At 37.1% G+C, this 17,301-nt stretch overlaps 1 protein-coding gene across 1 annotated transcript in view; it reads right to left on the bottom strand.

Annotated features, from left to right (window-relative positions):
• Window positions 1-1,263: 1,263 nt before the first annotated feature.
• TPO (thyroid peroxidase) overlaps window positions 1,264-17,301 on the bottom strand; it is a 43,289-nt gene continuing 27,251 nt past the window's right edge. The window contains exons 9-15 of the mRNA XM_032682241.1: window positions 16,134-16,649; window positions 11,320-11,578; window positions 10,626-10,796; window positions 8,889-9,126; window positions 5,592-5,800; window positions 4,904-5,074; window positions 1,264-1,424 (exon numbers count right to left, since the gene is read on the bottom strand). Coding sequence (XP_032538132.1) covers window positions 1,264-1,424; window positions 4,904-5,074; window positions 5,592-5,800; window positions 8,889-9,126; window positions 10,626-10,796; window positions 11,320-11,578; window positions 16,134-16,649 — 1,725 coding nt within the window. The remainder of the gene's footprint in view (window positions 1,425-4,903; window positions 5,075-5,591; window positions 5,801-8,888; window positions 9,127-10,625; window positions 10,797-11,319; window positions 11,579-16,133; window positions 16,650-17,301) is intronic.

Genomic DNA, 17,301 nt, shown 5'->3' with positions numbered 1-17,301 from the left:
TGGTGCCCAGTGATGGGATGAGAGGCAATGGACACCTACTAGAGGCTCCCAGCGAGGAGGTAAAGAGGCAGTGAGGTAAAGAACAGTTACAACTTCATGCTTGAATCTAAGACGGGGAGTGATATCTTTTTAAAGTTTTTCAATATTTGTGTTAGTTCGACAATAGAAGTTATAGCCAATATGCAATGTCTGATACTCTACAGTGGCTTAAAGAATTATCAGATGAATTAATGGCATGATTTCAAATTGACCAATCAGTTTAAAATGTAGTTATGGCAGAGATTCTGTAAAGCAAGTCTCATTGTATCTGTAAAAGAATGCAAGTGAGACCCAAGTAATCATTTGCCAGCTTTTGCCAATCATTTCCTGAAAGGACGTTTTCTTCCATAGCTTTAAAATGTAAGAGGAAGCAATGTGTGTTACATCGCAGAAACTGTTATGACTGACTCTAGAGATTCAACAATTCAAGCCTTAGCATAGCATGGCAGGATAGGTCCATGGACATGACAAACTACTCCATTAACTGAGATCTAAAGGAAGGTGCTAACCTTACATGGTAGACATACAGCAATGGCTGTACTTGCACCCATTTTTTTTGACCTGTCAGAAAGCAAATGAAGCTCTGAAAAACATATTTGACTTGGTCTGGGATAATGATCACTTGACACAGCAGCACTGACTAAGCACTTTCTGCTTGCTCCCTTGAAATAGAAAATTTACCTAATATTTGGAGCTACCTCATATTCATGCTAGTGTAGTGACCTCATAAAATCCTTGTTGCACTCAACACCAGTATACTAATCTCTTAAATTAATCTGAAAGCAGGTTTTGGTCTCTGGATTTAAAGGTGTAAATTAATGTAACCATGGCTGAATGGAAAAAGGAATAAATTGTAAATAATAAACAGAAGAAACATCTGAAAAATAGGTGGGTTTTTTTTCTATTTTCTGATTCAGATGAAACTCTGAGTGGCTCAAATTAACAAGCTGAAAAGCTGAAAAAAACCAAGAAAATGCATAATTTCTTCTAGCTCTGAAAGGGTTAAGGTATCACCGTAAGGAAAACTTAGTGGATTTTATTCAGTAGGAATGGACAATGAAAAGTTTATTTCTCTGTATTATTTTTCCAATACCTTTATTTACAGAATCTTACTGTGCCTTTAAGCCCATAGTTCTGTACAGGTTTTTCACATATGTTAACAGCTCTTCGATAAATCTCAGTTTTATGATTTTTTACAGCATTAAAAAGAAAACAGAGAAAGTTCTAATGGACAGTATGTTCACAAGCATTACCAATGCATGTTCTTCCATCTTCTGCCAGCTTGTAAGGATCACTATGGAGACATTTGTAGCTGCCTTCAGTGTTAATGCATGTAGAAGAAGGAGAGCATGGTGGATTAATTTTATTTTCACATTCATTGATGTCTGCAAAATGAATACACACTGATCAACAAATTACAGAGGGATTACTAACTTCTTAACTACACCTTTCACAAGGATTCACAAATAAAAGGTATTGTACACTTTTAGTGAGACATGGATACTGACAAAGATCCTTAAGGATACTGCCAAAAGCTTAAAATGGCAATTGGCTGAATTTTCAAAACTGCAGACCTTAAACCTGAGAGCTCTTCTTGCATGTGTTTGTGTCCTAAGACTTTAGGTTCCTCCGTAAGCATTTTTCGTTCTGTTCTCTATAGAGATAGTGGAAATAATAATGCTGACAAAGTTCTATACACTTCTAGGAATGATTTTAAGGAGCCAAGATTTCAGGTTACCTTTGGTGACAAAATTTATAACAGTAATTTCTGATATCAATGCAAATATGTTTTTTCTAGATGTTATATGAATTCTGTAAAATTACAATATCCTGGCAAAATGATGAGCAGATGAACAATTATCCATTGGAAAATGTATAAACATATTGCTCTTGATGCCATTCAAGACCTTTTTCTCTCCTATTCTGGTTATATGATGAAATGGGAGACATTATGCAGTGCAGGAAGAAAGTACTCAGGGAGCGATAGAAGGGTTTCTTTTCCTTATTTCTACACCTTTCTTTTTTCTATGTAATATTTATTTGCATGACTGAATTCAGTTGACTAAAAATAGATGTCCAGTATTGTTTTAGTTAGTTTCCCATTGGTCCTGTTTATTTGACAGCTTGTTTAATGTCTCTGACCAATGGTCCTGGGAAGCACTGCAAGCCCATATGTGGGCACCTAGCTAAGTCTTCAGTGTCTTCTCTTTTTGGTTATATTCCTTTCCTTTTCTACCACAATGTTTGATCTACTACTTCAAGCTAAGTAGTTGTTTTCGATTGATTGGTATTAGAAACTGACCCTGTAGGAACGATTTACTGACTTCAGCATTGTAGCTAAGGGAATTCTATCACTGTAAATAGGATCAAGCCTGATTCTCTCAAATTTTAATACAAAACAGTAACTGTGTCCAATGCTAGCTATCAACTGAGGCAGTCAAAAGACTAATCATACAAGGAATAATCTTAAACTTCAGAACCCTTAAGAAACAATTGCTGTTATAACACCAATTTGAAGCAAGAAAAGAATTTGTTGTTCAGGATGAAGATATCTGAGTAAGTATTATTCCCTTCAAAATTACATTTTGGGTTAATGACCATTGGCTTCATCATCGTCTGGGAAAAAGAACCTGTACAGCCTTTGCCTGCACTATAATTCAAAAGTGGGGCCCTCTGGTGGTCTAGTGGTTAGGATGCGGCGCTTTCACCGCCGCGGCCCGGGTTCGGGTCCCGGTCAGAGGAGTCCCCCGGGTAGATGGAGCTCGTTAGCCCTGTAAGGCCATCCATCTAAGAGAAGGTCACTCTATACAAACCTACGTCCTGAGGACCTCACTGCCACCGTCCAAGCTTGCTCGGCCCCGGCAGATGAACCTTAGGATTAAAGGGTGGGCTCAGCTCAGCGCACACTGTGTCTCACCTAAAAAATCCACTGCGCAGGCTCGAAGGGCAAAGACCCTTCCCAAATCTTCGTTCGCGAAGACTGGCCATACTAATTCAAAAGTGCTCTTTCAGCTTCTGTAGATCCATAGTCAATCTATCTGTTAACTAACTAATTCTTTTCTTCATCACTAAATAGTGTCTGTCAGACCTTACCGGCCTACTGTACTACTCAAAGAGCAGTAGCTTGCCAAAGTAAAGTAAACAGAGTTATCTGTCAGGAGTATGATAGCACTTAATATAAAGGAAGGTAGCATATTTTAGCATGAAACTACTTCCTGAAACAATAGAAATGATTTCTGTCAAAGTCGAAGTTAGTAAGCAGGAATTAACAGCTCTCAGAATCCTATGTTTTTATCAGCAAGCCACTCTGTCTTTTCCAGAGCAGCATATAATTTTGAAACCATCTGCAGAAATGCTAAGCTCTATCCTCCTCATTATGTTGCTTGATTTACTCCTAATTTGCCAAACATTTAAAAGAATGGGAACACATTGCACAGACATGAGTGGAACAAAGTGCTTTCTACTGTAAAACTCAAGTAGCATCTGCATAAGTGGGTTTTGATGGTTTTCCTTTAATAACAGCATCACTTATTTAATATATGCAGCAGCTTGTTTTCCTACAGCAGATATACAGTCTTTTGTTTACATTACTGAACATATTAAAAGAAACTAGGACAAGGAATGATTCACTCATTTAACTTATTTATTCAGTTTGCTGCCAGAACACCAATCTATTGAAAAGGTTTCATTATAATTCATTTAACAGCTTTATTTCTTTATATGGTATTTGCGCGGGTGTAATTCAGTGGATAAATAGGATTTGAATAAAGGAAAGAGCTGCAAATTTCATTTGACTTTTTCCATACCAGGTATACAATTAGAATGAATAGCTTTCTATTCTGCTATCACAGAAATACCGATAAGCAGACTTTATAGCTGATCAGCTGCAGCGCTTGCATTCAAATTAATTTACCGCTATCCAGAATATATTCCTAAATATGGCCTTTTCAGGTTTAGTGTTCTCTCATGTTCTTATAAAGTAGAGCAGTTTGAGTATGAGTGTATATATATATGTATACATGTATTTGAGAGTATATCCACACACACACACACACTCCATTATAAGCACACGCATTTGAAATGCCAATAGAGAATTCACCCTTCATAGTGTAAAGAGTGAAAGTCTTGAAATATTTGCCACATTTTCTTTCCTTCTAACCTACTCTATTGAACAGTAAAAATGAGACAAAAAGGAAACAGAAGGTAAAAGAATGATTAAAATAACAGAAAAGTATTCCCATGAAAATGTGCATGAAATGTTGAAATAAATTATCTTTTTACTGATTTTTCACCTGCTCTGCTTTTGTACCTGCAGAAGTAATTAAATTCTGGCACGTCTTTTCACAGCTATTTGGGAAAGGGAGGTTGGACCTAAAGTAATTATTAATTCACGTAATTTCACTTATTCACTTCACAGTATTTTTTTTTCACTTTTACTTAAATTATTAACATGACACATGACCTAGTGGTGCAGAGCTCAATTTCTATGTAGAGCATCCATTGAAACAATGCTAGGAAAATGACAACTGTCTGTCTGCTGTTGTGCTGAATGTAGGAGGAAGCAATGTATAATTCTGATTTACTGCTTTTTTTTTTCCCTACTGGGTGTTAATAAATTCTATTTTTGCTTAATTAGGTGATTTTTAGTGTCATTTTCCTACCATCAATTTGATTACTGAATTAGGATGAGTAGAGACAGATATGGAGTGCACTATGGAGCAAGGAGAGTTTCACATAATCATACTATTGTACCTATAACCCCAGAAGGTTGACTACAAAAAAGCATAGGAGTGAGTTTACTTCTGATGAGTTCTGCTGGACTTTAGGTTTTATAAAATTTAGAAATAATAATAAAAAAGGATACCTATACAAATGGGAGCCTCAAAATTCCATCCTTTACTTGTGCAGGTTAATTGCTCTTCTCCTTGTAACTGAAATCCATAGTGACATGTATAAGTCACTGTAGTTTTTCCAAATTCTGAACAGTATACAAAATCACCATTTTCCACACTCTTTGGAGTTTCACAAAGTTCCTCTACAAATAAAAAAATCCTGTATTACAGGCTTTTTAAAAATTACCACCTTACCCTTGCAAATGGACATTATTCTCCATTACTGTTATAAATTAACTTCAGTGAAATTTCTCATGCATTTTAAGGTGATCAAGACTTAAATTTTTCATTTCTGGAAAAGAATACCACATGTTTGACTTATAACCCTTGTAAAAATAACATTCTGCAGAGCTTTTAGTTAATATTTTCTAAGAACTTCTGCCCTAACTATCAAAATGTCTGTTTATGTCACCAGCCATTTAAGTTGTCAGAATGAAGTTGGCAAATTGCATCCTTTTTTACAAAGGAATTTGAGAAAGGAGAGAAGGATTGGTAATGTGCACTTTCAGACCAGAAAGCCATATCCTGGACTGCATCAAAGGAGGTGTGACCAACAGGGGGAGGGAGGGAATTCTCCCCCACTTCTCTGCCGCGGTGAAACCTCATGTGGAATGCTGCGTCTTCCCTCCCATCAGAAAAAAATGGTAACTACTAGGTTACCTTCCTGATAAAATTCTTGCCAAGCTTCTAAATTCATTCCAGGTATATTGTTACAATGCTTAAAATCCTGTGGAAACTTTCCAAGTTGAAAGGCATCTGCTGGCACTTCAGTAATTCCTGTGTTGTCACAAATCACACGGGACAATGAGTGTTTTTTGAGTTCACGCTTTTGAGCTTCTGTGAAAACATTATCATTTTCCCACCAAAATCTGGAAAGATTGATAGAAAATTTTTTGAAAAGATCAAATTTAAAGAGCTGCTTATTCTTACTTTCCTAATACTTATGTAAAAGCCAAAAAATAAGAATTACAGCAAAAAGTAGATAGATATAACACTAATAAAAGTAAATACCATGGCCATACAGAACCAGTCCTGAAAAGGCTGGTGTGAATCTGATGTACTAGTCAACTCAGATAGTGTGTTAAAGACAGCTGGTTAAAACTACTAATTATTCATATTTGCAGAATTACTTTTCATTGATGAAACAAGGCCACGAAAAATGTTATGAACCTGAGAGAAAAACTTGAAAAAAATTTGGTTGAACTGGATGCTTACTCCTACACACACCAGTACTTGCTGTTCACTCATAAATTGTTTTGAGCATAAATTAAAGGAGAATTGCAGGAGTAGCTATAATAGATATTCCCATACTATAGCTTTTGAATTCTGCTTGTAGTACTGAATGGTTGCTATGAAAACAGGTATTGCTGAATGCTTCGCTGGTTAATACAGAGTACTTAATTTTCTAAGAAACCCGTAGTTATGCAGATTCATTATGGTAGAAAAACATAAGACAGTAATTATGCTTTTGATCTTAAAAAAGGTAAGCTAAAAGGACTGTCTGGAACAGACAGGAGCTGCTTTTCTTTGTAAGATCAGGAGTGTGGTGTCAAACAGAATAACCAGCTGGTGCTTAAAAGATGTATCTGTTAAACAGTATACATTATATAAAATATATATGTATGCATACACACAAATGTATATGTTTAAAGGTAAAAGGAAAGAAAACACTAGGGGGAAAAAAAGGAAGATAAACATTTTGTACATAAAGACATTGCATTAATACTTCTGCAGAGTTTGATAGAACATCTGTATTAGATAGTGTTAAGCACTGGCTAAACTTCCAAGATAGTTCTGTCTGGTAGTCAGGTCAATTAGGATTTTCCCAAATCCTAGGCAGGATTTGTGGTAATATTGCCTATATTGAAGGAGGAGGCAATCTACAAGACCAGTAGTGGAGCTAATGTCCCACAGCTCAGCAGAACTGTGACAAGAAATGCAGGAGAGGTGGAGGAGCTGGAGGGAGAAAAAAATAAAGACACCTTCCTCTTACACCTCACCTTCACACTGTTCCCAAACTTCTCAGAGCATGCTGAAACCTCACTGACCATTTCCAGGCCCCTGGGAAGCTATCAAACACTTTTCTCCACTCAGCTCTCCTACACCTGTCATTTCCCCTTTCATTATAATCTATTCTATTTTCATCACAAAATTCAGTTTTATGTACACTGCTGGGAAAGCTTGAACAGAAAATGATTTTTAATCTGCTCAGCAGATAGGTGTTTACTCTAACAAAGGCTGCTCTATTCAATCTGTATCAGGTGGCCAAACCTCTATGCAAAGAATGACAAAACTTCAGAATTTTTTGCCCAAATATTTCAAATCTTGAGATCAACAAAAAGATTTAGAGAAGGAAGAGATGGAAAAAGAAGGCTGATGGATTGGAAACAACTTGTTTCAGGTGATGTAGCCGAGTTTAAGACAGTGCTTGGGTTCAGTACATAGGAAAAAGAAATCCTTTTATACTTTGTCAGATTACTGACAAAAGACTTTAGGGCTATCAGAATGGAGTTCAATCAGACAAAAACTCCACTTTGTCCTGATTTCTGATCTTAAAGAGTATGTTAGAAGAGATATTTTTAAATCTCTACTTACTGACCTGTCAGTTAAGGTATGTAGTGTCACTGGTGGAGATACAGATAACACCCAATACTCTATCTGACCAGGCATTGCAATGAGTTTCAGACTTTTCCATTCTTATGTTTACTGTGCGACAACTATAACGTTGTTACATACTTCTAACTTCTCTTAGGTGGTTCCTTTGGTATTAATGACAGAATACTATTTCAAATTTAAGTTACCTGCCACAAACATTGTGGCAGAAACTTGTGGAATTCTTTCATTACTAGAATTCTCTTCTTCTCAACTGGGAGTTAACATATTCAATTATGCTTATGTTTAATTAATGACAGTAGTATTATAAGGCACTGAATAATAAGTAACATTGTAAGGCACTGAATAATGGGAACAAGACTGGAAGAACCTCCATAGATAGTCCTTCTCCAGATAGGGTCAAGTATGTGTGTACAATTCAGAGGACTTTCAACCATGTTTTTAACTCAGCTCAGTGGAATGTTTGTTGTCTATACAGTTTATGCTAATAAGATACCACCTTTATGAATAACATTGCCGTTTCCTGTGAGCTAATTAATTGACATTTTTTAAAGTTCAGATTTAAATTCTACCTCAGATGGTTATTTCCATAATGGTTTCTTTCCATAGCAGTGACTTATAAGAGGAGTTTAAAGGTGAGTGTAAGGACCAGAGATACTTAAAACACCACTGTTAGCATGGTGTAAGCTGTTTAAATTAGTCTTCTCATGAGATTCAAAATTATTGCCACGAGTTCAAGACAGAAATGAAAAACTGGTGGTTTTACAATTGCTTCAGGAGCAGAAGCAAGATACAATTTCTCCTGCCTTCCAGGTGTGAAGAGTTGTCCCAGCACAAGATCCTGATGAGAGTTGTGCAGGATTGGTTGAAGTGATATCCTATGCTGTGCCCAATCAGGCAATTCTGTGAGCATTCTGTAGTCCCAAATCACATAAGGCCACGTATGTGGTGTTTCTATTATCCCCCTACAAAGCCCAAATTATAGGTTTTTCACATCCATTCTGACTTTGCTGCAGTTGTCAAAGAAAAATATTGAGGTTCTTCCAGTTCCTGAGCACAATGCAGAGGGGAATAAAACCTGCATAGCACTACATCTGTCCTCACAGAAGTTAGTGGTCCCTGCCACAATTAACATGTGGTGGCACCTTGCATTTTCAGCAGGCGTGCAAAGCTGAACACCTCAATACCATAGAAACAAACTCCATGTCATCTGGAATTGGGGCTATGAAGAAGGAGCTAAAATGTGGAAGGGGCATGATTTGTTTAAAGCATATTTAAGCTGCTATAAAATCTCCGTTGCTACTGGTATTTTTACACATGATTTTACTGCATGAATAAACTCACCGGTCACCATCCCTTAGTGCTTTCATCTGCTTTCCAATTATACATGCAAACAGGGGACCGGTTCTAGCACCTGGAATAAAGTCTTCTACCAGACCACCAAGCCAAACATCAATATTGCTAGGATTATGGTACAATTCCATGATTTTTTCAGTGACATTGTGATTCATTATTACTGTATTCAGGTCAGTGTGAGTTTCCAGTTTTGGTAAACCACAGAATTCTCGCCATTCATTATAACCTGTAATAAAGGAAGATTAGTGATTGCTAAGCATGATATATAAAATTAATAAATTTATAAGCAATGGATTTTCACAACCTTAATTATAGTCATAAACAGTTATGTATAAAAAGAGGCCTATTATTATAAGTTGAATTGATCAGGGAAATTATGGCAGGATCTGAAACTGCAGGATATGCAATTGTTACATCGTTTTAATGAAGGAAAACTAAAGTTTAAAATAATTCTCTCATATTTAAGCAATGATAATATGAAAACATGATAATAGATAATAGCAGCATACACTGCTGCTAGACTAGGAGATTTCTAGACTAGGAATGCAAGAGGCAGATGAAGAGTGGTCAAGAAGCAACCTGAATTAAGTTAGTAACTAAAGTATTTTACTAAAAAGAGTGTCTGAGGACTCATGTCCAGCTTTCTGGAAAATAGATTTCTTTTACATTCAGAAAATCATAGCATGGTTTGGGTTGGAAGGAACCTCCTAGTTCCAGGAGCTACTTGTTCATCTATGCAGGCCTCCTGGCATTTTTGCCTGGCTTCCTCTTTGTTGGGATGCATTGCTCCCAAGCTTGGATCTTGCATATTAACCAGCTTTCTTGGGCCCCTCTTCCCTCCAAGGCTTTATCCCATGGTACTCTACCAAGCTGATCCCTCAAGAGGCAAAAGTCTGCTTTCCTGAAGGCCAGGGTAGCAATCTTGCTGTGCTCCCTCCTCACAGTCCTAAAGATATTGAATTCCACCATTTCAGGGTCACTGCAGCCAAAGCTGCCTTTGAGCTTCATATTGGTAGCCAGCTCCTCTGCTCTCAGAAACTGTGGCATAACTGTAAGAGTTTCTTACACTGAACAGTGAACCTACTGTATTTTTTTAACAGCTGATGCAATCGAATTAAACTAAGCTCCAGCAGTCTTCCTCTAAGCAGGTATATCCATGGCCTGATGGGTTATTGCTCCTTCACTGTTAGTTCAATCTTACCCTGGTTTGACTGGAATAAAAAAATTAGGGCAAAGAAACAGGTACAAACGAGTAATATTTCTTAAAATGAAGTGTGTACCTAACTAAGCCATCTACACCACTTCTGGAGATATCTGTCAACACCTTCTATGGTTGGTAGAGTCAAAGAGGTTGTGCCTAAGCTGACCTATCCCACAGGCTGAGGACAGCCTGCTAATGGGAAGTAGTTGTTGCAGACAGAAACCCCACTGCTCTGGAGCTGGATCCAGCAAGAACAAACTTCAGGTACCTACACTGGGCACACCCCAATCCACTCACCAGTACTGTTCTAGATTCCAGATTTACCAGATTGTTTTAATTTCAAAAGCTGTGGAATATTTTATGTCCATCAAAGTTAAAAATATTAGCAAATTACATTTTAAAAATACTTAAATTACTTTTCTGATCAGCGAAACTATTATTTATAATCTTATGATTACATTTCAAATATAAGCAGTTATACTGCAGTTATCAGTTGGAAGAAAATTCAACAGAAGTCAGCAGACCTGGGAGTCCATGATCACGGCCACGCTGTAAATTTAATGATGCTAAATCAAGTGAACCATTATTTGACAATACAAAGAGTTTTTCTGTTAACTCCTCATTCAGCAGTTGATCTTGCACCTGCAGTTTTGCTGAACGTGCTAGAAGACCTCTTAGTAAAGGATCCAAACCTCCTTTAAACACAAAAATAATAGTATTACAGCATATATATATATAAACCACTTTAACTTTTCTAAAAAATATGAATGCATGTATGTTTCTATGTTTTTAAAACATTGTCCAGACAGGCTTTTAGATTCAAACATATGCAAAAATCTCCTTTAGTTTAAAATATAAGTAATAGTGCTATGAAAAACCTCCATCTTTTTCTTCAGAAAAGAATTTTCAACCTGTTAATAAATTTATCCACAAAAAAAGATATGAAGCATCTTAATCATCAATCATCCTTCTATTGTCAATCTACTAGACTGGTATAATCTAGAGAGTAACATTTTTCTGATTCAGTCAACTATTTAATTCAGAATAACCATCTGAGTTTGAGTTACTACTCTGGAATCCATTCAACAACTTAAATAAATGATCTAATTAAATAAATGTTCCTATTCCTAATTCAAGATATGTAACTTTGAAAAAAAGTTACAATATTCTGAGGAGACAAAACCCCAAAGCCCAGAAACAGTTTAAATAAAACCATACCTTCTTTAATGAGCCTCCAAGGACTAAAGAAAACTTCATGCAAATGAAGATTTGGGAGTTCAGGATCATCTAAATACTGTGCATTCAGTCGCCTTACTATTGGTTGGATTGTTGCATGACCAAAACGAAAAGCAGCTGTTGAAAATACATTAGAAACTGTAGGATTCACTGTGGGATCATAACCTGTATAGAGGCCGATATACATATTAAAAGCATCTGGACCAATGATTTTGGGAATGTAATCTCTTAAAGTAATAATCTGAAAGAAAAGAAAAAGAAACATCTTTCAACATTTCTATGGATGAATAGTAATGAATCCCAGGTGCTAAATACCTTTTTCTACACTCAGCTATGCCCAAGCATTTGTCATGATTAAGAGCAGTATTATCTGGTAAACAATATCATTCTTATTTTTGCAGTAAGGAGACAAATGCCCAGAGAGAATCCGTGGCACAGCTCAGAACAGTGCAATAGTCAGGTCCCTGGTAGCTCCTACGATAAATGCTATACCACAGCCTCCTGAGCAGAGATTACCAGTGTTGCTCATTTACAATCTAGGGGGGTAATCCAGCTCACAGGAGGTGTGCTGAGATTAAAAGTCTCGATTGTGATGGTGTAAATTATAATGCCCTTAAAAGTCACAGTGAAAGCATTTGAAGGGCTAACAAATCTTTCAAGAATGTTTGCTAATGTGAACAGATTGTATTTTCAGCCATATATTTGTGACACAAATCCTCTTTACTTATTATTTGAAATGGCCAGACTTTAAGATACTGGTGCCTAGAATCCCCTTGTAGAAATTTTATACTAAACTCAAGCCAATTTATAGACTTCTAAAAAACTCATTTCAAAAATGAAAACAATGATAAACACCTTCTGTCAAATGCTTTTAGAATGTAATAGTATTACAGTGGCATGGAAAAGCATATGAGTAATCATGACAAAAGGAAAGACGAAAATGTTCTAATGTACCAAATAAAATGAAAGTGCATTATAGGTTAAAGATTATGCTGAACTCAATAAAGCAAAATGAGATAAATATGAAACATAATGAACTCAATAAAATACCTTATATATTCAATATAATGTCCAATAAATATACAGACAAATGTACTTTGAACTTGATTTAGTGCATATTGAAAAGCTAACTGGTATAAAATGACCTTATAAAAAACTTGTATCTTTATTTTAGGCACAGTGAAGAGACAAGCCCACCTTTCCAGAATTTACTCACTTTTCTCAGAAGGTAGAGGTTTATGTTTTCAGGTTAGATCGTGCAGTGAACAAAATATTTAAAGGACAGTATGTTAGAATCCCTTTTACAACCCTTTTAATGCATCATATGAAACAAATAAAATTATTGCAAGAAATTAATACTGACACTGTCATTTGAGAAGTTAATCTTTTGCTACATTTGCAAAGGTTTTGCAAGGCAGCAGTTCTAATTTTAGATGCATAGTTTTTACAATCAAAGACTTTCAATAGGACTAGGCTAGTCATGGATACAAACATCCTGGTATGACTAATTTTTTGGCTCATTGTAAATCCCAGAGTTAAGCTGCTCATAAAGGCCAGACTCCTTGAAGGAAAGGGCAACTCAGATTTTTCATTTGCTCCAGAGGCAACATCTTAATTTCTAGTTTCCTTCATAGGGAAAGAGGGGTTGCCATTTCAGGGTATGAAAAAAGGGGTCTTATGTCTATCCTGAGCTAGGACAGGCATCTGTTTGATGGAAATTCCCAATGGCTAAATGAGGCTCCATCAAAGAGAGTTGCAGGGTAAATTGCTACTAATACAGCAGAATATGATACTGCTACTGGAGTCTGCCAAAGAACCACACCTAAAATAGCATCGAGTATTTGCGTAGTCTCTGAATGTACCTTGCCCAAATTTGTCTGTGTGATGTCAAGGAGAGGCTCACTACAATTCTCATAACTGACACGCATATAAGTTTTAAAGGAGGCATAAGCATCTGACAAACATCAAAATTATTCTTGTTACATTTCTTTTCCATGCAATCCTTGCTCTCAGAGAATGATATAAAAGGTTTATTTCCTTTCATATTTGGCATAAATAAGCATAGTACTTTCTCACAGTAGAGAGTTATTTCAACAAATGAGAATCTCCTGTGGAAACAAAGGAATGTGCTTGTCTCAAAATATGTCCATAAAATCAGACAGAAAGAGACTATACAGAAAAGAAATTGCAAACTACTATAATGAACTTCTCCATCTTTTATGACTTATTATGAGTGTATTTATGAATAATAAGTTAACTTTCAGGTATTTGCAGCAGCATAATGAATGTGTGTGGATATAACGAGTCTGAACCTGCAAGGTGATCTTAACTTCTTGTGACATTTATGAGATTAGTGGTGATCCAAGCTCCTCCTAGGACACATTCATTACCTCGTAGCATCAACTCCAAGCTCTACAGAAGCCACGAAGAAAACAATTTTAGTCAATAATGTGAATATTTCTATTGTCTCACAATGGTCATTGTTTCAACAGCAAAATTCAGTGAAAAATTATGACAAATAGGCACTGTGTTTTAAATAGAGATCCATATGCTCAGTGATTGCATGACTTTTGTAATCTATATGATCAGATAGTAACAGAGAGATTAAGAGCTTTTAAATGTTATTCATTTAGTCATATCAGAGAAAATAAAATGCTAGTTTCTTAGCAATTCAGCAATGTAATTGGATAAGTATCCAGACAGAAACAGCATCTGAGTGTCTTACAAGAGGGTCAGAAAAGGCCTGGTATACATTTTATATCATACCATGAATCCCATGTGCACTGTTTATAGCAAAAGTAACTGAATCCTGACCTGTAAACATGATAATACTGCAAGTCAAACAGGCTTTTAGTTTTAAAGGCAACACTCTTCTCATTCAGAAGGCAGAATTACAAAAGGGATTCCCAAATGTCCTCATGAACCCAGTGAGCATCCTGGCTGTGTTTGCCTCCAGGCTGAGCCACCTCCAACAGATGTCAACCACACATTAAATATTTGGAAATAGGTTACATGATTTCTGATTATTTTTAAGAACTTTTTGTTCGTGCTAAAAGTTACTACAAATTAGGTGCAAAAGATACAGGAATTCATTTCACTTTGCATAAGGCTCAGCAGGCTTTCCTTGCCACAATGGTTTGAAAAGGAAAATGAAAAAAAGGTTGGAAGAGAGAATTTTATATATATATTTGTAAGAATCAGAAAACATGTCTAATATAAACATTCTTAAGGACTTTTCTTCTGTATTTTCCCACATTTATTTCCTCTGCTATCTCCTGTGTTGTGGTTTGAGACTCCTCAAAAATCCAATTTCCAAGTTCAAGCCCCCCTCCCACAATTTGCTTCAGTGTGAGAGGGTTTTCAGACAAAACACTGCTACTCAGCACTGGGGGAAGGGGAAAGTACTTACAAGGTTTATTTACATACATATATATAGGTAACAAATTAACTATCTCTTCGACAATGAAATAATATATTTACATTAGATTAAATTTCTCTTTTTCTTCAACAAGAGTCCAAGAAGAAAAGAGAAAAGTCCTTTTGTCACTTTTCAGGTCACATTTCCTTCAAATTAGTTTTTGTGGTATTAGTTAGTGTCCTTTATTTTTAAGGCAGCAGATTTAAATATTGCAGTCAGAATTTTTCTGTTCTTAATTTGTGAAAATCCCAATCCTTCGAGCCTGAGCCTTCGGGGGACTTCCTTAGAGACTTTCACTCTTCCTCCTCTCTGATGCTGCTGCATTTTGGGACTCCTTAAGAGTTTGGAAGTCCACCCCTCCTCTCTAGGAGGTCTCAGGGTTTTGGGAAAGTAATTCAGTCTTACCCCCGAAACAGTCTTTGTTGAGTTTTCTCTGCTTTGTTGCCAGTTCTCCATCCTGCAGGAACATCTCTGCATCTCTCTGCCGGCTATGTGCCATCTCTGCTGCTTGTTATCTCCTTTGGCTCTTGGCCACAGTTCTCTGTTCAGTGCGGCTCCGCCGCCGCTTTCAGTGTCTTCTGCTGCCCACTCACAGTGGAGAAACTCCTCCAGCCTTTGACTACGGCACCCAATCCAGTTTTAACACTGTTCCGGGCTTTCGCAGGCCCCAGCCAGGAGCTGGGGGGGCCTAGCCCCCAGCAGGGCTCCTGGTCCTTCTCCCCTTGTGGCCTAAAACATGGCTACTTCTCCTCCAGCTACATCATCTCCTTCTTTTCTGGTCTGTTATAATATGTTGATTTCAAAGGAGCGAAATGTAGCTTCTGATTGGCCCTGCACCCAGAAACACCACCCCCTCGGGGGTTACCACTTTCTAACTCCAGGGGAAAACACTTTTTTACCCTAGGATATCCTGTCAACAGTAGCCCTTGAAATTCGTGCATTAATATTTCATTGAGAACTTCACAGGTATTTTTACACAAGGAAGTTATTATTTATATAATACATGTGAGAAAGTAAGCATTTTGAACTCTATGTAAATATAGAGACATTTCTTTACAAAAAAATGCATCTGAAAAGGCTTCTTCAATAGACAAAACAGACATTGGAGAAGCCTGCACAAATATGGAGCTGAGTAGAAAATGCCATGAAAACCAGAGCATTGAGGTGCCCAGACAAACTAAGCACCAGGACATTGCACTCAGGAAAGTGGAAAACAAAACAAACTTTAAACTTGTCAAAGTCGAAGCCCAGGAATAAATGGGAAGGAAAAAGTAACAAGTTGTCAAAAGCCACTCACAGAAACATATTTGGAGTTTTATGATCAGTTCTGTTCTAAGATATTCACTGCAATGTGTAGATAAGCAAACAAGCAACCAACCTGATGCAGAGCACCAACAATTTTTCGTGCTTCTTGGTAGACTGCCTCCGCGCTCCAGTGGCTGTTGATACGTTTGAGGGCTCGGGCCAGGCGGTTGTGTTCCCTCAGCCACAGTGTGTGCATGGCAGCCAGAGACGTGACCTCACTGGATCGACTGTCTCCGGCCAGAAAGCATTCAATCCTTTCCCCTTCACTTGCATTTGAGTCCTGTGCACAAGGGGATGGGATCCGATCTGTAAAAGGCAGGTATTCCCGATGATTATCGTAATATATAAGGTTTACTCTAAGAAGGCCTTCTTCGCTTGTTAAATTCCTCAGTTTGTTTTCAACAGCAGGAGTACTGCCATAGACTGTAGAAGCATCAAGGAAAGAAGTTAAGCCATTGATCTGTTGTCTTGGATTTAGCACTGATATATTTCCAAAAAGAATATCATGATCACCAGTGCCGCATGCAGGAGATGAGCGGTAGAAGGGCAGGCAATCCATCCCTGTGGATAATGTATCATTGGTGGTGACCTGCATGAAAAATAAGGGCATTTTCTGAGGTGAGGAGAACAGCTGTGGTTGCTGAACTTAGGGCTTGTCTAAGTATTTGCATCCTCTCTCTCTCAGTTTTCCATTGTTCAGATCTCATCTACATATTCTAAATCCATAGAGATTGTTTTCCTTCAGATTTAAGCAAAGAGATGAACCTTAAGCAAAGCCAGAGATAAAACCCAAAACTTTTACTCTGTCATAAGCTACTGATGTCATATATCTACACCTAAATCAGTCTGGCTTCACAATCAAAATTCATCATAAGATGTATCAGTGAAGACATGAACATCTGGTCAAATTCCATTCTACTGATCCGCAAGTGAAACAACAGGTTTACATGTATGCATAAAAACATAATGGTGAGTTTCAATGTCTGCAGCAGCACGCTGTAAAAGCTTTGGTTCAATACTGAATTGTAATCCAGTTTCCGAACTAAAAAAGGAAGATGTGAGTATTCACCTGCTTTCTGCCAGTCACACCAAAATTCTTTTACCATATTATTTTACAGTGACAGCTGTCTTACAAGTATTAAATTCTGACTATATTTATAAAAAGCAAAAGCTGCATGTCGACTTTGCTAAATGAAAGACTGCCCAGTCCTTTATTGGTTTTATCTCCACACAGTTGAGAC

This window comes from Chiroxiphia lanceolata, chromosome 3, assembly GCF_009829145.1.
Source record: "Chiroxiphia lanceolata isolate bChiLan1 chromosome 3, bChiLan1.pri, whole genome shotgun sequence".
Classification (NCBI taxonomy): domain Eukaryota; kingdom Metazoa; phylum Chordata; class Aves; order Passeriformes; family Pipridae; genus Chiroxiphia; species Chiroxiphia lanceolata.
Note: the sequence above shows the minus strand (reverse complement) of the source record. Positions and strands in the feature narration are given on the sequence as shown.